The sequence below is a fragment of the Eulemur rufifrons genome, chromosome 2 (genome assembly GCF_041146395.1).
Source record: "Eulemur rufifrons isolate Redbay chromosome 2, OSU_ERuf_1, whole genome shotgun sequence".
NCBI classification, from domain to species: Eukaryota; Metazoa; Chordata; class Mammalia; order Primates; family Lemuridae; genus Eulemur; species Eulemur rufifrons.
Genome location: NC_090984.1, coordinates 59,095,818 through 59,121,957, shown reverse-complemented (window position 1 = coordinate 59,121,957; position 26,140 = coordinate 59,095,818). Strand labels below are relative to the sequence as shown.

The window sequence follows — 26,140 nt, the reverse complement described above, 5'->3', positions numbered from 1 at the left end:
CTACTTTATGTTGTAAAGATAGTTCAACATTAATTAAACTCCTTTACCTGACCATAAACTCTGAAATCAAGAGCCATGCATGTCAAACTATTTTTATGAAACATTGTTTGGCATCATGTAGACATTGGATAGTTCAGTGGTTCTCAAGTGTTTCCATTCAGGCGACTCCATTAAAACAACAACTTGTATTTAAGTTTACTACACATACAGAACAGTGCACATACCAAAATGTTCAGCTTAATTAATTTTCACAAATGGAATACATTCATGCAACCAGGTCCCACAATAAGAAACAACGCAACCAGAACCTCAGAAGCCTTGTTAGTACCCCCTTATCAGGACTCTATTTTAATCAAGTACCCGAGATACTTGCGTATGTAGTTTAAGAGTGAGAATACGTATGTGTAGACGTCTTATAATAGCTCCTCCATCAGCCCTTCTCACCCCCTCCCCCACAAAGCATGCGCGTGCCCTCCCCTAACCCCTTAGGGAGCACTGTTACAGGGTTTTGTGTGTGTGTGTGTGTGTGTGTGTAAATGAATGCATGGAGACATGAACCTACAACACCTTCAGTGGAAAATGTAAGTTAGCACGAAACTGTCAAATGGAGTTATTGATCCTTAATTTAAAAAATACGTACTACGCGTAATGCACTCTGCGAGTGCTATCTTAGCGTGGATCAATTCTAAGGACTCGTTTCCTGACATTCAACATGGTCGCATGCGCGTCTACAAGCAACATGGCCACTCTGCCAGGCACCAACATGGCAACCACAGCCTCACTGCGCACGGGAGCGCTCTTCCCATGAGGAATATACCCGCCATTCGGCCAACACCTAACGTGGCTCCCTTTACAGCCTCCAGGCGAGCGCGAAACCGGAAATGACTTTTCCATCTTGCGCATCTCGGGGGATCCTTTTCCGGTTAGCCTCTGGGAGTCCGCGTGAGAATTGGATATTTCCTGGAGCCAGGGCTGGGAGGTGCTAGTCTGCCGCGCCTGATTCGAGACGCGTCAGGTCAGGAAGACTAACATGTCGGACACGTGGAGCTCTATCCAAGCCCACAAGAAGCAGCTGGACTCTCTGCGGGAGAGGCTGCAGCGGAGGCGGAAGCAGGACTCGGGGCACTTGGGTGAGGCGCTGGAATGTCGGGCCGAAGGGCTGTCGGGGCCGAGACTCAGCCCGAGAGGGCGGGTGGGAGAAAAGGCTACAAAGTCAGTGACCTTTCCCAAGCGTCCATTTCTTTAACGCCTCATACACTGGTACCCCTTGGCCCCCCTTAGCAGATCTTCTCCCTCCTGCAAGTAGTTCGAGGTTCCCCGTCACCCTGGGCCTCGGTTCCTCCAGTTCACTTTTATCGGAAAGATGCTGGAGTCCCACCCGCGTCTGCCTTGCCCACTTCTCTTCAGATTGTGAGAACGTCGTCGCCTTTGTGAGACCTCTCAGCCCCTATCCCGCGGAGCAGCAAGTCTCCCTTTTTGTTGCTGCTGTGGCGCTTTGTTTTTCCCTTGGTTATAGCGACTGCTTTGCAGTGGTCATTTCTTTGTGGCTGTGGGCACAATGAGCAAGGACCAAACCTTTATATCCACAGTGCCCAGTTTAGTGGCCTGCACAGAGTTGGCGCTTGGTGTTTTCTAAATGAGTAGGGGAACTGGCATTGACTTAACCATTTACATACCTGGCAAGAATCTGAAAACGTTTGTTTTTAGTCTATAAACTTTTTCTCTCCTCCCGTTGCCCCCTTTGTCTCAGTCATAAAACCCGAAGGAACTTTAAAAGATTGTCAGATTCTGCCCTGCCCACCCCCGGCACAAACCCTGAATCATTTAAGGCAAATCAATTACAAAACTGCAAAGATAGTGAATCTATATCACCTTGTGATAGCGTGTTCCAATGTTTATCAATATATTAGACTCCATCTCGAAATCTTGTTTTGATCATATTAGGCGTATATGCTCACATGTTGGCCCCTGGAACTAGAAGATGCACTGGCAGGCTACTCCTTCCCACCCTAATTAATAAACATTGAGTATCTACAGTGTTCATGAGTCTAGCTAGACAAAAATAAGTAAGACATGGCTCCTGCCCTCAATTTAAAATTGAGTTGGGAATCAAGGATAGATGCTTATAAAAAGCCAGGAATAATAAATGTAAGATACCAAATGAATGAATCTGGTCAATACAGTGAAAAGAGAAGTCACAAGAACTGGTATAGTCAGTGAAGCTGTCATAGTGGAGTTGGCACTTGAATTTTTGCCTCGGTGGCGGTATAGGACTTAGATAATTAAAGAGAAGATAGGAGGGCAGGGTAGTAGAGAAAGAAGTGCAAGTCATACTATCAGGGAATAATTAGTAGTCAAGCTTTGGAGTAGTTACTGAATTACCCAAGGGGGAGAATTTTTTTCTTGCTATATAAACTTAAATTCCCTTGACTTGTTGTAGATCTAGTTTTCTGGTTTAAAAAAAATATATATTCTTTGGAACTTTTTATGTATATCTATTTTATTTTATTTATTTATTTATTTGAGACAGAGTCTCGCTCTGTTGCCCAGGCTAGAGTGAGTGCCGTGGTGTCAGCCTAGCTCACAGCAACCTCAAACTCCTGGGCTCAAGCTATCCTCCTGCCTCAGCCTCCCGAGTAGCTGGGACTATAGGCATGTGCCACCATGCCCGGCTAAATTTTTTTTTTCTGTATATATTTTTAGTTGGCCAGATAATTTCTTTCTATTTTTAGTAGAGACGGGGTCTCGCTCTTGCTCAGGCTGGTCTCGAACTCCTGACCTCGAGTGATCCACCTGCCTCGGCCTCCCAGAGTGCTAGGATTATAGGCGTGAGCCACCGCGCCCAGCCTTCTATTTTATTTTATTTTTTAAATTTCCCCCCCAGAGATAGGGTCTTCCTTGCTTTTGTTGAACAGGCTGGAATTCAGTGGCTCAATCATATCTCACTGGAACCTCTAACTCCTGGGCTCAAGCGATCCTCCCATTTCAGCATCTAGAGTAGCTAGGATTATAGATAGGCACTTGCCACCATGCCCAGCTGATTTAAAAAAAATTTGTAAAGATAGAGTCTCACCATGTTCCCCAGGCTGGTCCTGAACAGAGCTCAAGCCATCCTCCTGCCTCAGCCTCCCAAAGTGCTAGTATTACAAGTTTGAGTTACTATGCTCCACTGCAATTGCTTCTTAGTTATCATAAGTTTCAGTTACTGGCCTTAAGTATCCTATCACCTTTTTCAAAAACAGCATTCCAGAAAGATATGATTACAGGCATTTCTACTATATTTTTATGTGTGTTCCTGAAGAATCTTGCTTTCTGCAAATATGTGCATTAAAAATAGCAGGTCTTACAGAAGAAATAGTTTTAGAAGCCTACTCAAAACCTATGTAACTTTGTTACTACAGCCCATTCAGTAACAATTCTACTAAAAACACTAGCATATTTAAATCTCCACTGACATTTCTACCTACAATGAAAGTTGTTACAACTTTGAAGCCAAGGGACTTCTACTTCCTGCTCCCATCAGTCTTGTTTTTGTTTGGTAAATGTCTTTGCAGTTTCTTCATCTGGACTTGCATCTTTCCAGATAGCTTAACATAATACAAAGTGTAGCAGTTCTTGAAGCCACTAAGCTAGTCACTTAGATTTTTTTTTTAAAGGCATTCCTGTAGAATTCTTACCTTTTTTTCTGAAGGTGCTCATATATTGACAAAGTTTGCTCTTTAACTGTGAGAAAACTTCTCACCACTTCAAAACATTAACATGAGAAAAATCATGTGTAAACCAATAAGCTTTCCATGTTATTCCCACATTCGTTATTTACCAATTGCATATCAGCTAATTTGCATTGTAGTGAAACAGATTATACTTGGGTAATATATTAAAGAAGTCAGAGAAACATCTGTTTTATGGAAAGTCTTGTTTACTACCTAGATCCTTAAAATGATCATCAGGTATGTAGTAGTGGGATGTGGGCTATCTGGGTGAGTTGCTCAGTCAGAAGAAGAGAAGGGCTAATGGTCTGATACTTTTATAATTAGAAACCCATTGAGTACTAATTTTCAGTGTATGCATTTCAGTAAGAGGTAATGTAGCCTTGTTCTGTCACCTCATTTGTCCACACAGATAGCCCATCACTATTTTAGTCCCCTGAGCCTTTTTTAGCATGGAAGAATGCAATACCTTGGGTAGGTTCATTTCTTCTAAAGATACTTATCTAATTTTATTTATTTACTTAGAGACATGGTCTTGCTATGTTGCCCAGGCCGGAGTACAATGACTATTCACAGGTGCCATCATAGTGCATTACAACCTTGAACTCCTGGATTCCAGCAGTCCTGCTTTAGCCACCCTAGTGGCTGGGACTACTACTGGTGGCTCGTGCCACCATGCCTGGGTATATTTATTTAATTTTGGTATGGACTAGATTATTTTTCCCTTCAGCAATAGCAATTGGAAAAGGGAACTTGAGGATTCAAGTAATTGTTTCAACAAAGTGATCTACAAAATTAACTTTTTAAAAGCCACTATGTCAGTGTATTACATCCCTGATTACGTGGTGTTCACTTTTGTCTTCCTGTCATTTTTGTGACAAACTGTCCTCTACCTGTGGTTTTGTTTGTTTTTTGGTTATAATTGTTCTTTATCATACTTTATACTTTTCCGTTTCATACTCTTTCGGTTTTTTTTTTCTTTTTTTTTCATCAGAGCTACAGCTCAGAATTTCATACTCTTTAGATAGATAATTCTAATTGCATTTGGTCATTTTAAGTTTCATTTCATTTTTCCTTGATATTAACCATACTTTGGTATTAACTAAACTTTGTGCCATATGCAAACCTAACTACTGGAGCCTCGATACTTTTGTCCAGGTCCTTGCTAAACATGTTTAATAATTTTGACAAGACTGTATTCTCCCTTAAATGTAAAGATTCTTTTTCAGACATATCTCTTGACTTGTACATCCATCTAATAATATAGTTAAGACTTTTACAAAAGTAATTTTGAGGTTCTAATTAAACATATATTGTCTTCTGACCCACAGCTTCATCTGGCCCATCATTTGGTTCTGTTCTTTTGATTATTTCAAACAATATAGTTCTTTGAGCTTTAAGATTCTTAGGAAAACATTGTGAAACACACTCTCTTAGTTTATTAATCATGTCATCATTTAAGATATAACCAAAGAGGCTGGGTGTGGTGGTTTACATCTATAATCCTAGCACTTTGGGAGGTCAAGACAGGAGGATTGCTTGAGGCAAGGAGTTTGAGACCAGCCTGAGCAAGAGCAAGACTCTGTCTCTACAAAAAATAGAAAAATTAGCTGGGTGTGGTGGTGGCATGCACCTGTAGTCCCAGCTATTTGGGAGGCTGAGGCAGGTTGATCACTTGAGCCCAGGAGTTTGAGGTTGTAGTGAGCTATGATTGTGCCAGTGTACTCTAGCCTAGGCAACAAAGCAAGGCCCTATCTCTGTTTCTCTCTCTCTCTCTCTCTCTCTCTCTGTCAAACACACACAAGATGTAACCAAAGATTTGATAAAAGTTCAGATTATTCAGTTCCTTTCTCACAGGAAATACAAATTTTCCTACCACATTTTGGTTTTTATAGCATTGCTGAAATTTGATTATTATTTACAACTGAACTCAAATGTTAAAAGACAAGGATATAAAATGAACTAAAATGTATCCACATCATTAATAATGCAAAATACTATGGGCAAAGAATCATTGGGAGACCTTTGTTAGCTTGAAATAATGGAAAATGCTCAGTAATCTGGTATTCATTTTGATCATTGACAGTACTCGCAAGTTATTTTCATTTAAGTCACATGGGCAAGAAATGAGGACAATATGCAAAATCAAGATGTAAAGAGATTGTCTATAGAGAGCTTAGGCCTTGATTAACAAAATAAAACTCATGCTAATGACAACAGCACTATACTACAAGGTGCTTGGTACAATATTTAAACATAAAATAAGGGGGAAAGTAGATAATTTATGGCTTACCTAAAATATTGAGAATTTTATAATCTACATAACAAAGTATAAGACCCATATGCTGAGTGTTGATTTAAAGCTTACATTTTCCTTTTGCCTCCATTTCTATTATCAAAATCTTTAGTTCTATAATTTATATGATCTATTACCCCCTTTGGCATACTTTATGAGTTAAAAAGGTTGATATATGATGTGTAACACTTAAATTTGTGTATGTAATATCTGAAGTCCTAATTTCAAAATGCCTTGTGTTGTTTTTTTCTTTTTGCATTAATGAACTTTATCATTGATTGTGCTTAGGTTGTTTAATGAAAGACATTTTTGGTTACTTTAAAGAAATTAAAAACTTGACTAATAAAAGAAAGCTCAGAGTTTGAGCCTAGTATAAATATTTTACTATACTTAGACCATAAAGGCATTTTAGCTAAAATTCATTAGACTTATAGGTTTTGTGAATCTCAAGGGATTTCAGCAGTCACCACCAGTCTAGTTCTGTTCAATGTAGGAATTTTGTTTATAGTCTTCCAAGTAAGCTAAATAGTAATTGTCACAAACATTTCTGACATATTTTTAACTTAGGTCACTTAGTCTCAAACTTTTTCTCATCCAGACCTTCAGAGTGCTTCCATGACCCTTCCTTGTGTGCAACACCTCTTTATCAAAACAAAGAACCTCTATTATCAGTTCAGCCGGCAAAAGTTCCAGTCTAAGATTCAGCAAAACATAAAGGAATGATAAGAAATAAGCAAAGTAAAGAAAGTTCTATCAATATCTAACATTTCCAGCTAGCATGGAATTGAGTCTGTTCTCCAAATAGGGTATAATTTATTTTCATAAAATGTAACTATTCTAGCAAGGTTCTTGGTGTTCAGCTACATTTTCTTTGGAGCCTCTGAGTCAGATTTTACTAAATTGAGTTCCATTAGAGTGGAAATTTCAAAAATATTTCTAAATGTAAACTAATAATGACCCACTTACATGATATATTTTATTTAACAGAATTTCAGTCTAGGCCCTAAGAGTTTAATTTTTCATCTGTATTTTAACTAAATAACCATAGATATTAGGCTTTCTCAAAGAAAACATTTTGTCCTAATATGAGCTTCTTAAATCTTATTAATGTTATGATGGCTGCCCCAGCTTGTGAAGTAATAGTAGATGATAACAATACACAGTAAGAAAATACCATTTGGTGACCAGGGCTTCATCAAAATATTATAAGATTGTGTGTATATGAGTGGTTCAGGTCACATTGTTCTGCCTCCAACACTGTCATCTTGTACATTTTCTGATGACCAGTGGTCTTGATTCATTAAAATTCAAACTATATGCCTGAAAAAGATAATCTGATCCCAATTTAGGTCATTGAAAATATTAATATTTCTGGCTTTTATTAAAATGTAGGTTGATTATAACATTTAGTGTGAGAGAAGGGAGGTGGTAGGGACATTTAAATCTACTGTGCTGCTAATTTACTTCCTTTGAAGCACAGCAAGGACAAGGAATTAGGAAAACACGTCTCAATAGAGAAAAGGTAGGCAGTTCTTAGAAAATCCAGGATTATCTTGGCAAAGCAGTGAATGCTTGAGTTTGAATGAGGAAAGGTAATACAGTGCTAAAGTTGGTTAGAATATTTCCTGTATGAAATAAAAGACCTATGTACTGGAAATGCTAGGGAATTTGACTTCTGAGGAATGTTAGACTTGACAGTGGTTGCCCTTTTTCATTTTTACTTCTCTTTATTAGATTTACGGAATCCAGAGGCAGCACTGTCCCCAACCTTCCGTAGTGACAGCCCAGTGCCTACTGTACCCACTTCTGGTGGTCCTAAGCCTAGCACAGCTTCAGCAGTTCCTGAATTAGCTACAGACCCTGAGTTAGAGAAGAAGTTGCTACACCACCTCTCTGATCTGGCCTTAACGTTGCCCACTGATGCTGTGTCCATCCGTCTTGCCATCTCCACGGTAATGATCTGATAAAGTTAAGATCTACCACTTATTTTCAGTTCATAGTCAGTGTCTTATTGCCCTCTTCTTTCCTCCTTCTCTAGCCAGATGCCCCTGCCACTCAAGATGGGGTGGAAAGCCTCCTACAGAAGTTTGCAGCTCAGGAGTTGATTGAAGTAAAGCGAGGTCTCCTACAAGATGATGCACATCCCACTCTTGTGACCTATGCTGACCATTCCAAGCTCTCTGCCATGATGGGTGCTGTGGCTGAAAAGAAAGGCCCTGGGGAAGTAGCAGGGACTATTGCAGGGCAGAAGCGGCGTGCAGAACAGGACTCAACCACAGTAGCTGCCTTTGCTAGCTCGTTAGCCTCTGGTCTGGCCTCTTCAGCATCAGAACCAGCCAAGGAACCAGCCAAGAAATCAAGGAAACATGCTGCCTCAGATGTTGATCTGGAGATAGAGAGCCTCTTGAACCAACAGTCCACTAAGGAACAACAGAGCAAGAAGGTAGGGATCATATGGAAATATTCTCACAATATGCTCTTAGTTATAGCTTTGATAGAGAAGAATTCACCCTCAGGACAAGTAGTAATTCTTAGAATTGAGGGTTCAAAGCAGTGGTTCTCAACTGGGGTTGATCCCTCCAGCCCCCCAGGACACCTGGCAATGTCTAGAAATCTTTTTATTGTCATAATGTGGGTAATACTACTGGCATCTAGTGGATAGAGGTCAGGGATGTTGCTTAACATCCTACAATGCATAGTAAGGGCAATCCCCCACAACAAAGAATTGAAAAGATTATGTGGCTCAAAATGTCAATACTGCCAATGTCAGAAAACCCTGATTTCAAGAAGCTGTCATTGAATCTGTTTGGAAGACTCCTCAGATTAAGAGAAGAGGAATCCAAATATAGAAATACAGGGATATGAATGGAGAGGAATCTTAGAAGATAGTCCTGTGGACCAGTAATTATCGAAATTGATGATTAAACAATGCAGATTGGTTCTGAGTATAAGTATTGGATTGACATAAGTTCGCATCCATTTGCTACTTCTAGTTGTGTGAGTTTGAACAAGTTAATTAACTTCTCTTGAGCCTTAGTCTTCCCATCTGTGAGGGTAACCATAGTACTTTCCCTTGTAGAATTGTTGAATAGACTCGTGAGCTAAACAGTAAAGTGTTTAGCATTGTACCTTAGCAAATATAAATGGTTTTTGTGGGAAGGAATGCTTTCTTGGGGAGGGAAGATTAGCTTAATGCATAGCAGTAGAGACCAGGCCTCTTGTGTTTTAATTTCATCCTAAATGTAGATTTGTGAGGAAGGACTGAACCCCTGACAAATTTCTTATCCTAAGGTTCTAATTTTCTGATGTTAACTTAGCCGATTTATCCCTTATAAGACATTACTGTCAAATAGAATTTTGCGGAGATAGTTTAAGAGCTAATTTGATCTACAAACCCTTTTAAATCCAAGGCTGCTTCTGTCACAGGTCAGTCAGGAGATTCTAGAGCTATTAAATACTACAACAGCCAAGGAACAATCCATTGTTGAAAAGTTTCGCTCACGAGGTCGGGCCCAAGTACAAGAATTCTGTGACTATGGAACCAAGGAGGAGTGCATGAAAGCCAGTGATGCTGATCGACCCTGTCGCAAGCTGCACTTCAGGTCTCTTGGGAGGGAATGACATGGGATGGGTTTCCCAGAAGCAGTCATTCCTTTCAGCATATTCCTTCCAGTCATTGGAGTTCTGTCTGTAATCCTATTATTTAGTTTATGGTTTGTCTAAGTTCTCTAGACTGTAAAGGTATACTTTCAGAAGTGGCATTGCATGGGAAGGAATACAGGCTGCACTCCCAAATAGATGTGAGATTTTCTTAAAATGCTCCCTTCTTCTTGCAATAGCAAGGCATCTGTCTCTGAGCCACAATGAAAAAGTTAAAGTTCTCTGGAAGGAAGATGATCTTAGGAGAAACAGGAACCTGAACTCTTAGGTCAGTATTTTATTCTGCTTTAACCAACCAAGTCCTTCCTGCACTGCTTTCCTGCCTGTGGTAAGAGAAGAAACCAAGTCTTTGCTCAGAGAGAAATTATAATTATTCCTTAGTGTGAATTATGGATTTCCATGTCACCTGCCTCCCTTCCCTTAAAACTCTTGGAGGAAGCGCTAACAATAGAATTAGGGGAGGGTAATAAAAAACAAGAAATTTTGAAACCATTTGGAACTTGAACTGTGAGATCTACCTCTTAAGCACCATCTTAATTCTGATTTTCCCTTATTTCCCCAGACGAATTATCAATAAACACACTGACGAGTCTTTAGGTGACTGCTCTTTCCTTAACACATGTTTCCACATGGATACCTGCAAATATGTTCACTATGAAATTGATGCTTGCATGGATTCTGAGGCTCCTGGCAGCAAAGACCATACCCCAAGCCAGGAGCTTGCTCTTACACAGAGTGTTGGAGGTGACTCCAGTGCAGATCGACTCTTCCCCCCTCAGGTACCTGTTTGCTCAGAAAACTCATCTCACCTTAGGCACTTATGTTTGAGTAGGGCAGCCATACGTGTAGGAAAGCAGGGCATAAATCAGCAGTCTGTCTTGCTGATTGGGAATGGAGTGGGATAGATATGCTTACAAGGGAATAGGAAAATCAAATGCAACAGGGACTGGGGCCATGAATCTGAGAGTGAAATAAGGGAAGATGACCAAATACCACCTTACGCAGTGGATCTGTTGTGATATCCGTTACCTGGACGTCAGTATCTTGGGCAAGTTTGCAGTGGTGATGGCTGACCCACCCTGGGATATTCACATGGAGCTGCCCTATGGGACCCTGACAGATGATGAGATGCGCAGGCTCAACATCCCAGTACTGCAGGATGATGGCTTTCTCTTCCTCTGGGTCACAGGCAGGTAATGCAGTTCAAAGATATGTAGGTTTGGGCAGATTTAACAGAGTACTGGGTGGGAGATAAAATCCTGGGTTTTCTTAGCCCTGCTCTTAAATGTATGATTGATTCAGCCTTTTTTCCTACTGAGCCCTAATGCCTGTTTACAACACAAATGATACCTCAAATTATATTTAACTCTACACTGTTCTTTGAGAAAGGTAAAGTCATTGAGAATAGATCCTATGTTTTATCTTTTCATTCTCAGATCCACCCTGTTGCCTTAATGGTATCTTGTTCACTGACCCGAATGTTTATAACATCAGATACTATATAGGGAAAAAAAAATATGGGCATACAAGTAGTTAAGTCTTATTTCTTTCTAGGGCCATGGAGTTGGGCAGAGAATGTCTAAACCTCTGGGGGTAAGTAGCAGTTGTGTTGCTTTCTTTTGAGGGAAATACTTACTGGTATAGTTGAGAGATACATGTTCCCTTCTCCCAGAGTTTTCCCTGTGATTCCTTGCCTCTGTAGATGTTACTGCTTCTAACCTATGAAAGCCTGGTTAAAGCTCCAGTTCTTTCTTATGCCCCACAGTTATGAACGGGTAGATGAAATTATCTGGGTGAAGACAAATCAACTGCAACGCATCATTCGGACAGGCCGTACAGGTCACTGGTTGAACCATGGGAAAGAACATTGCTTGGTGAGCAGCAGTGGGGCCCAATTCAGTAGGTGGAACATAAAGAGGGATTATTTAATTTATTGAGAAGTTCAAAAGCTGTGGTTTCATCAAGTAATCTGTTTCGTGTGGTGAGCAGGTTGGTGTCAAAGGAAATCCCCAAGGCTTCAACCAGGGTCTGGATTGTGATGTGATCGTAGCTGAGGTATGTGCTTCCCCAAGCATCCAAAGCTTCCACATTTTCGTTGGCATCAGTTATTCATGTCAGGTGTATTGTCATCCCACGTTTTTCTCATTTGGATCATAAACATAATAGAAATGGCTAGAATTGCAATCTTGGGTAATTTAAAAAGTAGCTAGTCTTTATTTCCTAGGTTCGTTCCACCAGTCATAAACCAGATGAAATCTATGGCATGATCGAGAGACTATCCCCTGGCACTCGCAAGATTGAGTTATTTGGAAGACCACACAATGTGCAACCCAACTGGTAAGGTGACTAGAGAACAGGCTAGTTCTGGGACAAAACTGTTTATGGTCAAGGTCATAAGTTAGTAGAGTTACCCCTCACATTCCACTAGCTCTTTAATTCCAGGATTTCTGGTTTTCCCCTTCTTTTCTCGTTTCAGGATCACCCTTGGAAACCAACTAGATGGGATCCACCTCCTAGACCCAGATGTAGTTGCACGGTTCAAGCAAAGGTATCCAGATGGTATCATCTCTAAACCTAAGAATTTATAGAAGCACTGCCCTACAGAGCTAAGCATCTGTAGCCATGGCTCTGCAGACTAAACTTGAAAAGTAATATTTGTACAATACCCTTTTTTCTTTATTTAAATAAACGTTTGTATTATAATTGGGAGTTCAAGGTCAAATTCTGGCTCTTCCACTTTAACAGTGTGTGATTCCTTATATGTAAAATGGGAATATTATCTACCTCATTGGGTTGTTGTGAGGGTTCAAACTAAATGAATCCATGGAAAACATTAAAATGTTGATCATCATAAAACAGGACTATATAGATCAAAGTGATTAGTTACGAAAGGGGTTCTCAGGCCAGGTATGGTGCTCAAGCCTGTAATCCTAGCACTCTGGGAGGCTAAGGTGGGAGGATTGCTTGAGCTCAGGAGTTTGAGACCAGCCTGAGCAAGAGCGAGACCCTGTCTCTACTAAAAATAGAAAAATTAGCCCGGTATTGTGGCGTGCACCTGTAGTCCCAGCTACTTGGGAGGCTGAAGGCAGGAGGATGTCTTGAGCCCAGGAGTTTGAGGTTGCAGTAAGCTACTCTGACACCACTGCACTCTAACCCAGGGTGACAGAGTAAGACTCTCTCTCAAAAAAAGAAGAAGGGGTTCTCTAGGACAGCATTTCTCAAGGTAAGAATTTGAGTTTCACTTAAGGTTATCACCACTATGACTATCATGCTGTAACTTTTGCTTATTCTAATTTAACTGTGTGGCTTTGCTAATCTATTATTCTTTACCTTACTTCCAAGAAAAAAAAAAAAAAACAGGTTAAATAAGTACCTAGGTATGAAGAGAATTGGCCTATATATTATGTAAGTGAAAACATCTCTATCTTTTAAAGATATTTCATCAAACACAAGTGAACACAACTTCTTTAGACTTCAGTGAAACCTCTTATATTAATTTAAGGATGTAGAGTTCTGCCTCTTACACTCATAAACTGTGATAACCTGTATAAGGATGCTGACTGCAAAGACAATATTATTCGTAAAGAGAAATAAATAAGAAACTCCTGGGTAATGTCATTTTACCTTCAGCCCAGTGTGCCTGTTGTGTTGAAAACCTTTGTTCTCAAAGCAGTGTATTGATGTGATAGTGGTTTCCTGGTTTAAGAGGGAACCTTTAATGTAATCTCTCAACCCTTTTAAAATGGATGCACACAGTGGCAGTTTCTCCTAGGCTCAAAGCTGAGTACTCTCCCATCATTTTAATAATATTTTAGGCAAGTCCTATGACAATTATACCAATAAGTTTACTCAAACCCCCACAGCACCCCTACCATCCCTATGTTTTGCTTGTCCATACTCCCTTCACCCTTTCTTCTGCTATTATCACTGGCATTTCTGCTTTTAGTTGAAAGGAGTAAGCAATTCCAGATTATAGCAAACTCAATGGCCCTGCTTCATGGCCTCTGCTGAAGGGAGAAAAGGGGGAAGTATGAAGGGCCATCCTGGGTTGAGATCAGGCACTACCAGAAGCCAAGCTTGTATTTCAAAAACAGGCTCTTGGACATGTTCCAGATAAATCTTCCCTGGCTTGGAGAACAGCAAGGACTATTTCACAAACACCACAGTGTTTGAATTTCTAGAGGCTACCCAGGCCAAGAATACATCCCTAGGAAAGAAAAAGATACACATCAACAGAATTACACATGAACAGAAAAAGAATTACAGCCTAGATAAATTCTTTTTAACTCTGGCTTTAACAAATAGATTCCCAGTTTAATTTCTTGTAGCACCAAGGTGAGACAGCATTACCTTAGTAATATAAGAACAAGAGGCATAAAAGTTAGAAGTAGAGGCAGTGCTAATCTACTGAAGAGGATCTGAAGGAAATACAAATGACTTATTTCACAGATACTGGTAATTTCCAGGAAAATTTGGGGAGAAGGATAAACTCTTCATAACTTCTCCCTCCCTGCCTCCCGGCATCTTACTATGCTACTTTTCACTTTTCCATTCCTCTCCAAATTCTCATTCCCTAGGTGGTCTGATTTGCACTAAGGATTGAAAAACTAATATTCACTATCACCAACAGCTTAAAGTATCTTCATACTTTTAAAGATCATACATAGCATGGTAAATGGTAATTGAAAAGTGTGAACTGCTAATTATGTCATCTTTGACTATGTGGAAAATATAAGGTCTTTTTAAGCAAGCAGGGGAATTTCTAGTAGCCCCTCTACTAAGATCACATATATACCAACCTACTCTACCTAAGGTAAGGTGACACCAATTATATGCTCAAGGTTACCATGGTTCCCAACACAGTTAATTTAGCAATACCTGCATTATAAGAAGGGGAACTGTAAGCTCACCTGCAGTGCTTCACCACACACTCATTGCTGCAGTACTCATTGTCCCAGTCCTTACTCACAACCGGAGGGTTCTCACAGCCAGACCTCACACATCGAGGCTGGGGTGAGAGTGTCCCAGGAGACTCACTCACCAATTCAACATCCATTGGAGAAGGAGACTCAACCTGTGAGAGGAAGAGAGCACCAAGGGTGGATTAGATTGCTCCCTGCCTAGCTAATGAGCCAGTCAAGTTATCCCTAGGAACCAATGGAGCCACAGGTGTTATAATCCCTCACAAATGGGGGTAAAGTTTCAGAAGGTGGTGAGTTTTTGGTGTCCCTCTCTATAGCCCAGCTTCAGAACTTTGCCAAGCAGGCTGACATGAAGATTCTTCCCATCGGGGGAAGTCTTGGCATATGCTAGTGCTCTTTAATTTTAATCTAGCCCGTTATTGACTTTATTTTATGCTTGAATAATATTCCTCTGAAAGTATCAAATCAAAAGAATGTGAGTAAAGGTTGAGTCACCTCAACTACGCTAGACTGGGAGGGCTAACTAAGAGAGGACAAAATGTGGTGCTATTAGGAACAGGAAAAGAATTTGGAAATTTATAAAGTTTCCTGCTGATGGGGTATTTTTTTTTTTTTCTTTTAAATGATTACTTCCTTAATTGTACAACTACAGTCTCAAACACACCCATATTTTAAAATGACTACTGGTCATGTACAAGTTAAAGAAAACTAGGGTGCTTAGCATCTGTTTATGTCTTTAAAAGACTCAACCCATTAAAATTTTCTGGTTATATTCCCCTGCCCACACACATTTAAAACATTAAACTAAGCAGTGAAGACCTAAGAGAAATGAAAGGATTTATACTTCCAAAGTTTAGGATCCTTAGGTAGAAAACTGAAAAAAAATAACTGCTTAGGCTCTTTCCTTTCTAAGTAAACTAGTGTTACCTCTGCTTAGTTTAAGGAGTGGTCTGGGACAGGAGGCCCTCTTTAATGTTTCTCACCAAAAACACTTTGAGTATCCTGGGTGGGACAAGTACTCTGGCAGCAAACTCTCATCTGCAGGATGTTTCATACTCTTGGTTGCCGGGCACTAAATGCTAGTAGCAACCCCCACTTCTATCAAGTCAACCAAAAATGCTCTTACACATTTCCAATGGACTAGAGGAAAGACTTAAACAGAGGCTCACCTCAGGAACTACATCTGTGATCATCTCACAGATTGTCTCAGGAGAGGTGGCCTCCACTGTATGGGCCTCAGGGCTGTTGTTCATAGGCCTCTCAGGACTACTTTCCACAGCTGGTGGGACTAAGGTAGTCTGCATTTTCAAAGTGGGTAGAGGCACAATCTTCTTAATCTGCAGAGGTGGTGGCTGTTGCTGTAAGTTGATTCGGACTTTCTGAGGTGGAGGCTGTTGCATGGCCTGGAGTGGAGGTGGCTGCTGCAGAATGGTAACTTGCTGCTGAGTAGGGGGCTGAGGCATCTGTTGTAAAGGAGGGGGCTGTAGTCGTGGTGGAGGCAGTTGCATAGAAGCAGCAGCTGCTGCTGCTGCCTGCAACACTGATCGAGTGACAATCTGGGCTTGTTGACTGGGCTGGATAGTAGCTGTACTGGTTTGGCCTAGTTGGAGCCCTCGGGAGGTAACCACTGTGGCTGGGATAACAGTTACCATCCCTCCCTGAGACATAGTAATAGAAGAGGGTAACATCTGTTTGGTAATAATCAATTTGGTGATATTGGGCTGACCCCCAGCCCCAGAAGATGCCTGGTTTGCCACATAGGATGAAAGAGTGGAGTTAACAACAATGGAAGGGGATAGGGCAGGGGGTTCTGTTGAGGCTGGAGCTGGAGATGCTGGGTCAACGGTAGCCACAGGAGGTGGAGAAGGAGTCTGTGATGCTGGCACTGGATCCAATTCCACTGTTTCTACAGTGGCCTAAAAGATGACCAAAAAAAAAAAAAAAAAAAGTCACTGGGAGGTTTACCGTCTACCACAGGATATATTCCTACTAATTACCTCCCAAGAAAAGATACATCACAGATTTTTTTAAAAAAGCAGCAGCTGTGGGTACTACTCTGGCTTAAGTACCCACCGGAAATAATGAATAAACTCAGAAAGACTGGCAAGGTTTATATGATGGAAATAGCAGGAAAACTGTTACATACTTTTTATAAGCTTTTAATACTTATAATAAGTTCCACAGGATTTTGGTGGTATTTTCTTATAACTACTAAAAAACAGTTCACAAAATTTCTTATTGATTTAAATATCTATTTACCCTAACACTCTTACCTGACACTCTTGGTTGTCTTTATAAGCAGCCAGAGCCTTCAGATACTCCTTCTTGGCAGCTTCAGTTTTCCTCTTATACACCTGCAGGAAAGCCAGATTGTTTAAAAAGTCCCCTTACTCTTATAAAAGATAATTCTCTATTATTCATCAACAAATAACAATTCATCTCAGTCTAATCACTGCCAACCCCTTTCAGGGGATATATTTCTGAAAGCTAACAGTCCAGGCAGCCTCCATGGCAGACTTACTCCACTAAGCATGCTGCTGAAAGTGACACCCAACCAACAAGAGTCTTGCAAGAATAACTACATTTCTAAAGTGAACATCAACCCATGCTCACTTGTGTTACAAAAATAAACCCTGACCCCCAAAACTTGTAAGATCACTAGTCTGCTTAGCCTGGGATTATGCTTAACCAGTGTACTATCCCTTAAGAAATGTGGTAAATTGCTTGCAAAGATGGCCACAAGAATTCTTCTCATCCTGCATGCCCCTTCTCCCATCAAGAGTTGAAGCCAATTTATTTCTTCTTTCTTTGAATCTGGGCTAGCTCTGTGATTTGTTTGATCATTAGAATGTGGCTGAAGTGACACTGAGACTTAAAAGACCTTGAAGCATGTTTTTGTGTTCTTGGAACGCTGCTCTGTAAAGAAACCAGTCTAGCCTGCTTGGAGGATAAAAGGCCATATGAAGGAGGACCAAGGTGTCCTAGTCAACAGGTAGTATGAACTGCCAGACGTAGGAGCAAAGACATCTTAGCCATACCGGCCACCATTTGATTACAAACACAGAAATGAGCCCAGGCAAAAACAGCAGGAAAACCACTCAACCAACTCACAGATTCATGAGAGATATTAAATATGAAGTGTCCAATTTCAAATCTAAAGTGTAGTTTATTACATCTCAAACAAGCAGCAGTACAACTGAAGTATGTGCCTAAACTATCAACACAGTTTTGCCATCTTATTGGTAGCTTGTTTATGCCAGCAGCAAAAAGCTCAAAGAGTGGTGATGAAACAGCAAAAGGCGTTTTCCACAACTTGTTGAGAATTGAATATTTTTCCTTGCAAGAAGTGGTCCAAAGCCTGGAAGAAGTGGTAGTCAGTTGGTGCAAGGTCTGGTGAAGATGGTGGATGACAGACAGTTTCCAAGTCCAGCCTCTCTAGTTTGAGCAGCACTGTTTATGCAATATGTGGTCTAGCGTTACCTTGCAAGAAGATTGATTGGCCTGTCTCTATTAACCAATCTTGGCTGCTTAATCACAAGCATCCTCATCATTTCATCTAATTGGTTGCAGCAGACATCCACTGTAATCAGTTGACTAGGTTTCATGAAGCTGCAGTGGATAATACCAACATTAGATCATCAAACTGACACCATTAGCTTTTTTTTGATGCATATTCAGTTTTGGACTGTGTTTTTGCACTTCATCTTTATACAGCCATTGTGCTGAATGCTTGCGATTGTCAACAAGAATCCATTTTTCATCACACATAACAATATGGTGTAGAAATGGTTTGCCTTTATGTCATGACAGCAAAGAAAGGCAAGCTTCGAGACTACTTCTCTTCTATGCTCGTTCAACTCACGCAGAACCCTACTATCCAGCTTCTTTATCTTGCCGATTTGTTTCAAATGGTCCAATATTGTTGGAATAGTAATGTCAAACCTTGCTGCTAATTCATGCATAGGTTGAGATGGATTTGCTTCCACTACAGCTTTCAGTTCATCATTATCCACCTTGGTCTCAGGTCAGCGATGTGGCTCGTTTTCAAGATTAAAATCAGAACGGAACTTCTCAAACTGTCGACGTACTATGTGTTCATTAGCCACATCCTTCTCAAACACTTTGTTGATATTTCGAGCTATCTGTGCTGCATGGTTTCACAACGGAACTCGTATTTGAAAATAACACGAATTTTTGACTTATGCATAGTTTCACAAAAATTGCTCTAAAAAAATCTGAAAGATAATCACAAGCCAGAACATGCATTTGAAAGACTGAGGATGTACCTTCACAGTAGAAGTGTCAAAGTGAAATGTCAGATATCAGCTGTCATACTTAGTACTTAAGGAAATCGGACATTTCATACTTAATAACCTAATACTAAATTGCTGTTGTTTTAAGCCATTAAATTTGTGGTGGTTTGCTGAGCAGCAATAGATAACTGATACAAGTTATCTACAAAAAATTCAGCTATTTGTTCCAAATATTAAATAGAGGACTGACTTTGACTTAAGACCTGGGGATACAGGGTAATGATAATTATAGCCATCTTCAATTTCAATTGTATAGTTGTACAGTATCACAGTTTCATTTACTTTTAAAGTCTAGATTAAATTTAGGGAGATTAACTATAGTTCTCAAGTTTATACTAGGCCAATGAGAAAATCCTAAAAATTAAATTTTAAATGTAAGCTTAGTAGTGGATTTTAGAGTTAGCCACAGGAATATTATGAGGACTAGCCTAATTTTACAAATGGGGAAAAAAATGAAGCTTAGAAAAATTAAATAGCTAAAAGTGGAACAGTTGAAGATAACATGAGGAATTATAAGAGACATCATTAGTGGAAAGCGCAAGGGATTTGGAGTTAAAGAACCTAGATTTGTCTCTCAACTTTACCACTTCAAAATTATACGACCTAAAGTGGGCAGTGGGCCCCAGTTTCCACCTTCAGTAAAAAGGTGGAGATGGTAGCTATTTTACAGAGTTATTGTACATGTAAATGTTTTTATAATAATTACTAATAATTTTTAAATGAGTTTTCTAGGACAAGGATAATGTATGAACGTCACTAACAAAGAGATGACATTAGATAAAGACGTGTAAGAAAGTTAGATGAAGGTCTAGTTTTTATACCCTTAAAAAATTCTGGAACATTCACTATCTACAAGTTCCTCAGTATTTGCTCACCTGCTTTTGCTCCTCTCCAAGACTATCCCACATGGAGGCCACAATTTTTGAAACCTCTCCAAAAGTGGCATTGGGATTCTGTCCCTTGATGGCAGCCTGTGTATCACGGAAGAATAAAGCATATGCTGAAACTGGTTTCTGAGGTTCATTCGGATCTTTCTTTTTTCTTTTCTTTGGGGCTTTCTGCTTTTTCCCTGCTTCCACCACCACTGTCTTCTGGCTGGGAAGTTGCTGTAGGGGAGAAAAGAATTGGAATTACAAGATGGAAGAAGGGAAGTACTGTGACTGGAGAACTGCAAGAGGACTTTTATATAGGAAAAAACTACCACATGTATAGAATTTTCAGAAATGCTAAAAATAGTGGCAATAGGATTAAAAGACATTTTGTAAAGTATGTGAGGACCAATAAGAATGGGGATTGGGAGGAGCATTATAAACTGGAAATTGAGAGGTGGAAACCCATACCCAGAAAAGAGCAGAGATGGCAGGGCAGGAGTAAAGAATACTGATTAGGCTCTATATGCTAAGAGTTTTATCCTAGAATATGACAGCACAATTGATTTTGGCAGGGAATGCCTCACCCTCCGGAAATCCTCAACACCATCCTCGTGAAGTGAACTAGTAGGTGAAGGGGTGGTTGAAAGACGATCCTCAGGTGACTGGGCAGGTGGTAGGATGGTGCCACCCCCTAAGCTCAAACCAAGTTGAGAACTCAATTCTGACTGATCAATGGTGGTCAACTGGCTATGCCCCATCAAGCCAGATGTTATGTCTGTCATTGGTACATCAATTGTAACAGGTGGGTTGGCGCTATACTGAGTTCCGATAGAATGGTCCAAGTCCTGAGAGAAGCAGAAGGACTAATTAAACAATAAATTTCAAAAACACCATTTTTTCCTCCCTGAATTCAGGACAGCTTATAAATTCCTTGCTTACCCAGACTGAATCAGTTTAAACTCTATGAAACATCAAACAATCTGTCTATATATAAAACATATTAAGCTTTTTAAAAAAGTACAGATCATCAGGTTGTACATGGTGGGAAAAAAAAAGAGGAAAAAGTACAGAAATTAGTAAATTTACTTCTTTGCACTCAAAGGCCTTCTGAAATAAGTAAAAATAATCAGAGAAGTCGTAACAACTTTAGACAATTTAAAGAGCAAATAACTTTTTCAGTAATCTGTAGGTAGTGATGACATACTGAGTAAAGGAAAAGTTCCCATCTGTACGTACCCTCCCAAAATAACAGCTTTTAAAGCTGTAATACATAGGCAATCAGAGCAAATGGGGCCAATGTTAGAAATGTGTGGCAGCAAATACAGAGTATGGCTATGTACTACTGATGAGATATGCTGGAAGCCCAATACACTGGTTTATATCTCATACCAATCCACAATTAATACTAAGTTTGGTTCAGACTGTTTTTGAATAAATCCTTCAATGCACCAGCTATCATTCACATTTGAATCCCAGGATGTGAAGTCCATAATAAAAGGGGAAAAAACCCTTTTTTCCAAAAATCACAATAAATAATTTTCACTTCAGGGTAAATGGACAGTTTACCATTGACCCAATGGGAAATCTCCTTTATTTAAGTGAAATTAAGTCTTTGTTGGTGAGCTGTTAGCAGGAAAGAATGAAAAACAAGTAATACCCAAATGTAGTGGGGAACAGAGAGTAACTTTTGTCTCCTCTAACACCATGCCCATAAGCTTAGGTGAACCTGATAATGTCTTGCCCCTTACCATGGTCAAGCCCCCACTCAGGAGCCCCCCGCCCTGCTCCATCAAGCCATGGGTCATGCCCACAGGCATGTCCAATGTCTGGACCCCATATTGGGCTGAAAAACTGCCATCCTGTGAGGAGGAAGGGTCTGCCAGGTCATCAAAGTGGCCAACCACATCTGAGACAGCCAGTGAGGGATCAGAATCCAAGGAGATAGGTGGGATTTCAAATTCCTCATCACCCAAGCTTGGAGTATGGAATGTCTGTAGGGAAAAAAGGGAAAAAATTAGTGGGAAGAGGAGAAACTGAGTACCACTAAGTGAAGAACACAGATGGGCACTGGGAATTTTCAGTGTACCTTTTTTCAACTTAGGATCCTATTTTGTTATTGATTTATTAGGACCTGTTTAATTTTAACCTCTTTTCTTCCTCATACCCTTGGCCATTGGCACATACTGGCTGCCAACAGCAATCACAATTTTCAATTCTTTTATCTCTTTTCTATCTTTACCATCTCAGTTGTCCTAAATTATTCTGCCTATTATTCCAATGAGTAACTATTTTCATACATTAGTTAAGACCCAACCTTTATAACCTGTTTAGCTATGATGCTTGAAATCTCTCTACAGATTCTAATAGGTAGCAGTTATTATACCTGAACTATTAGACCACAGAAATTCACTGTCAATTATATTTTAGCCAATTATATTTTAGGTTCTTTTGAAACAAAGATCTTAAAAGGTACAGTCATGGGAACATTATCCCCCACTAAAATATTTATAGTTAGAATTTCCTACCTCCTATTCATTTTAGCAATTATATTAACAAGAAATAAGATTCCCATTTGTACAGGATTTTCAGAAAACCCCAACAATGCCAAGATAAGGATAATAGTGAGGAGCAAAACCTTGCTACAGCCAAAAGGCAAACTGGTTCTCTAACAGTTCCAGAACACATTCCTAGTCTTGGTCTGACCAAGCTTTTTCTTTAAGACAGGAAGAAAAAGATTACTCCACCTGGCTAAAGACCTAATAACCCCTTCCTCTGAGTCCAACTATGTCAATAATAACACACTCTATTCTGAATGCAGCCACCACTCATGGAGCTAACAGAGCAATGTCTGATCTAAGATCTATTAACAGGTATGGTTCCTTTTTGACACTAAAAAACTAAAATGGAGCTAACTGTAGCAATAGAGCATTATAAATAATGGCAAGAGAATTTGGTGTCAGAGAAACCTGGGTACAAATCCTAGCTCTGCCACTTTCCATATGACCTTGAGCAGGTTTTCATTATCTATGAAATGGGATTATAATGGTAATCCCCTTACATAATTATTGTGAGGATAAATGGGATTTAGTGCATAAAAGCTTATCACATTGCCTGATACATATAATTACTTAATAACCATTAGTAAGTATTGTTACTAACATTAATATCCTGATGATTATTAACTTGCTACCTGCCCCATCTAAAGATAAATATCAACTGATTCAGATGAATTCAATAGGTACCCAAATTTTTTTTCATGGTTAAGCAATGTATTCATGTTTTAAAGAGTTCCTCAAGGTTTTTCTAGATCCACATTTTAAGGAAGACATTGCTAGACAGAAAATTTCTAGCCAGTAGAAACTAGGGAGAAAAAAGCATGCCTATGCAATGCCCAATCTCTTTCAATCACATTGGCAAAAAATACATATATGTGTGTGTGTGTATTCCTAGAAGACAAAAAAGATATGTATATAACTTAATTTCTACATTTTCCTCCTCCTTACTCTATTTTACTTAGTATGGTAAAAAAAAAATGGTAGTTGTCTGGGATATAAATGGGTAGCACATGGAACATAAGAGCAAGCAGTTTTTAACAGGAAAAACTAGAATCTCCCCAAGAATTGAGCTTTTCTCAGTACACACTCATAATTTTTGTTACTGTGTGAAAGTTCTTAACTTCAGGTCCATGACTCTTCATGAAATTTCAGTTTAAGTTCATGTGAGCATTTTTCAGGAAAAGTGTATAAAGATTTTTACCAAATTCTCATGCAAACAAACAAAGTTATAGGGACAAGAAAAAGATCAAGGGAAACATGTACTGTACTAGATCAATAATTGTATAATAGTAGTTTTCAAATTTTTTAAGATACAGATTGCTTTGGCAAAGCAAAAGATGCCTATCATTTTCTGTTTACCATAGCAAATAAAACAGCAACTCTGCTGAGATATGAAAAATGATACTATTTGTTAACGAGAACTCAAAAAGAATAAAAATTCATATCCAAAACAAGGGACCAGTGTTCTACAAGTGACTACACCTCATAAACAATCTGGAGTGCTCTCCTCTACTCTAAAAAACCAGATGTGGAAAGATTCCATTGTGGGATGGCTCACAGTAAGACCAGATACAATAAAAAGCACAAACCCATTAAAATAGTTAAAAAAAAAACCCACTACCACCACCACTAAGAGTGAAAGGCAGGGTATACAAGTTGTAATGAGAAAAAGAACTGTTTACAATGACAGAAGCCCTACGCTAAAGGAAGCTATTGAAATTGAACCTAAAACTCAGCCATCAGCTTCTTAGGAAAAAAAAAAAAGATTCCTTAAGTCATAAAACCAAAAAGAACAGATTCAAATCTGGAAAGCTTCTTGATGTAAAAAGGAGCCAGTTCTTAGGTAGTGACCTCTTGATTGTTCAACTTCATACAAAAGGGTAGAGGATTAAGAACAGTGGGTCAATGTGAAATCTACTTGTATTTAATTTTAAAATGCACTTCCAAATGAATGAGGCCAATGGGAAATTTACAACACTCTAAATAATAGAATTTAAATGGTGGAGACCTGATTGAGAAGAAACTGGCACGTTCAGTGGCCAGGCTCACTCCTGTTAACACTAGCACTTTGGGAGGCCTAAGTACAAGGATTGCTTGAGGCCAGGAGTTGGAGATCAGCCTGAGCAACATAGTGAGACTTCATCTCTACAAAAAATAGAAAAATTTTGCGTGTGGTGGCCCACACCCGTAGTAGTAGCTACTTGGCGGGAGCATCGCTTGAGCCCAAGAGTTTGAGGTTGCAGTGAGCTATGATGATGCCACTGCACTCTAGCCCGGGCAACAAAGGGAGACCCTGTCTAAACTAAAATAAAATAAAAAACTGGCACTTTCATGTGGATGAGGCCAGTGTGAGATTTACAACATCCCAAACAATGAAATTAAACCACGGAGATCTCACCCAGAAGAAACTGGCAATGAGACTGCAAAGCACCAAACATTTTAGTTGTATTTCATTTGTTAAGTTTGCTGCTTATTTGATTCACACTTCCCCCTGCTTAGGAGAAGAATAATAAGTAATAGAAATAAAGAAGTTAAACTAGCAACTGTCCCTTGCCCATCTAATTTTTACTTTTCATGCATGAAAATGTCAGGATTTATTATAGGATAAGCCCTTTCAACAGCAATTGAGAATTCCTGGTACAAAAAACTGATGCAAATGCTTCACAGCACTTATGAAAAAAATATTAAAATCCTCAAAAGATGGTAGAAGGTCCAAGACTTCTCAAAGACTGAGAAATTTTGTCTGTTCCACCTTTCTCTTTTGCCTTGCCTAAACAAGTGATACATATATATTATGACAATATTTCAACCAAACTTTTTCACAAATACTTTAGGACCTCACCATAACCATTACTTCCACTTTAAAGCATCATAAGAAGCTATTATTACAGCTATTTGACAGCTGGGGAAACTGTGACATACAAAGATGAAGTAATCTGCCCAAAGTCTGAGTCACTGGCAAACAGAAATTCATGTTCTATTCAATTCTCCATGTTCTTTGGCAACTAGTTCCTTTCCTGTCAATAGCAAAACAAGCTGACACCATGTATGCAGACATAACTACAAACTTTTTTTTTTTATCAGAGTAGGCAATTTAAATGAAAAAAGATCGATAGAGTTCCTTTCAAGAATGAACACATGTCCACGGTTAACCCCCTGCTAGTTAACCTCCTCCCCTGACCCCAATTTCTTTGGCTGCTGAAAAACGTTCCTCCTACTGCAACCCTCCAAGATTGTTGTAGCTATTTATTCCCAACGAAAGGAGACAATTCTACTCTTTCTTCTAATCCAGAATCACTCTCCTCCTTAAATAGGTTATCCCTTTCCAACATCCTGCTTTTTTGATGACAGCAGCTTCCCAGGCCTTCCCCAGATAGTCCTCATAGGCTCTAGAAGCAGCTGCCACTTTTCTCTAAACAACAATTGCGGCCCTCGGTTCCCAGCCCCCAATCCCTGGCGTCCGCGCCCTCCCCCCGCAGCGTCGGCAACTGTTGCTCACCTCGGCCCCTGACAGGAAGGGGTGCGAGGGCCCTGTGATCGTCAGGTAATTGTCATTTCCTCCGGGAAACTAGAAACCAAAAGAAAGCCGCGAGATAAGTTAGAGGGAGCAGGGAGTTAGCCTGGAGCGACGGATTCTGACCCCTACATTCTGACAACACTCCCCAAACCCCGCTCTCTCCTCTCCCGTCAGCCTCCCCTCCGCCCGGCTTCCCGCCTCTGCTTCAACTCGGTCGGCCCTGATCTCTCGCCAGCCTTCTTAGCGCTCGATTCCTACCTCCATCTTCACACAACAGCTACCACCGCCTCAGTTT

General features: G+C 39.9%; 2 protein-coding genes across 2 annotated transcripts; one reads left to right on the top strand and one right to left on the bottom strand.

Moving 5' to 3' along the window:
• Positions 1-882: 882 nt before the first annotated feature.
• On the top strand, positions 883-13,055 carry METTL3 (methyltransferase 3, N6-adenosine-methyltransferase complex catalytic subunit). Its single transcript, XM_069485312.1, has 11 exons — positions 883-1,130; positions 7,741-7,958; positions 8,045-8,449; positions 9,433-9,608; positions 10,229-10,445; positions 10,672-10,859; positions 11,221-11,259; positions 11,432-11,540; positions 11,656-11,721; positions 11,891-12,003; positions 12,143-13,055. The coding sequence occupies exons 1-11, from the start codon at positions 1,031-1,033 to the stop codon at positions 12,252-12,254; spliced, it is 1,743 nt and encodes a 580-aa protein (XP_069341413.1). The 5' UTR covers positions 883-1,030; the 3' UTR covers positions 12,255-13,055.
• A 113-nt stretch (positions 13,056-13,168) lies between these two features.
• On the bottom strand, positions 13,169-26,126 carry TOX4 (TOX high mobility group box family member 4). Its single transcript, XM_069485300.1, has 9 exons — positions 26,104-26,126; positions 25,828-25,896; positions 21,522-21,764; positions 20,358-20,618; positions 19,777-20,007; positions 16,862-16,942; positions 15,758-16,504; positions 14,577-14,740; positions 13,169-13,873 (listed from the first exon to the last, which is right to left on the bottom strand). The coding sequence occupies exons 1-9, from the start codon at positions 26,107-26,109 to the stop codon at positions 13,813-13,815; spliced, it is 1,863 nt and encodes a 620-aa protein (XP_069341401.1). The 5' UTR covers positions 26,110-26,126; the 3' UTR covers positions 13,169-13,812.
• Positions 26,127-26,140: the final 14 nt, after the last annotated feature.

Bases quoted from the DNA above. Each gene is read 5' to 3' on its own strand.
- METTL3 (XM_069485312.1), top strand. From the start codon at position 1,031: ATGTCGGACACGTGGAGCTCTATCCAAGCCCACAAGAAGCAGCTGGAC. The intron at 7,959-8,044 runs GTAATGATCTGA...CTCCTTCTCTAG, and splicing joins TCCGTCTTGCCATCTCCACG to CCAGATGCCCCTGCCACTCA. The intron at 11,260-11,431 runs GTAAGTAGCAGT...TATGCCCCACAG, and splicing joins GAATGTCTAAACCTCTGGGG to TTATGAACGGGTAGATGAAA.
- TOX4 (XM_069485300.1), bottom strand. The intron at 20,008-20,357 runs GTGAGGCATTCC...TCTCCCCTACAG, and splicing joins GTGTTGAGGATTTCCGGAGG to CAACTTCCCAGCCAGAAGAC. The intron at 16,943-19,776 runs GTGAGCAAATAC...GCTTTCCTGCAG, and splicing joins TTGGAGAGGAGCAAAAGCAG to GTGTATAAGAGGAAAACTGA.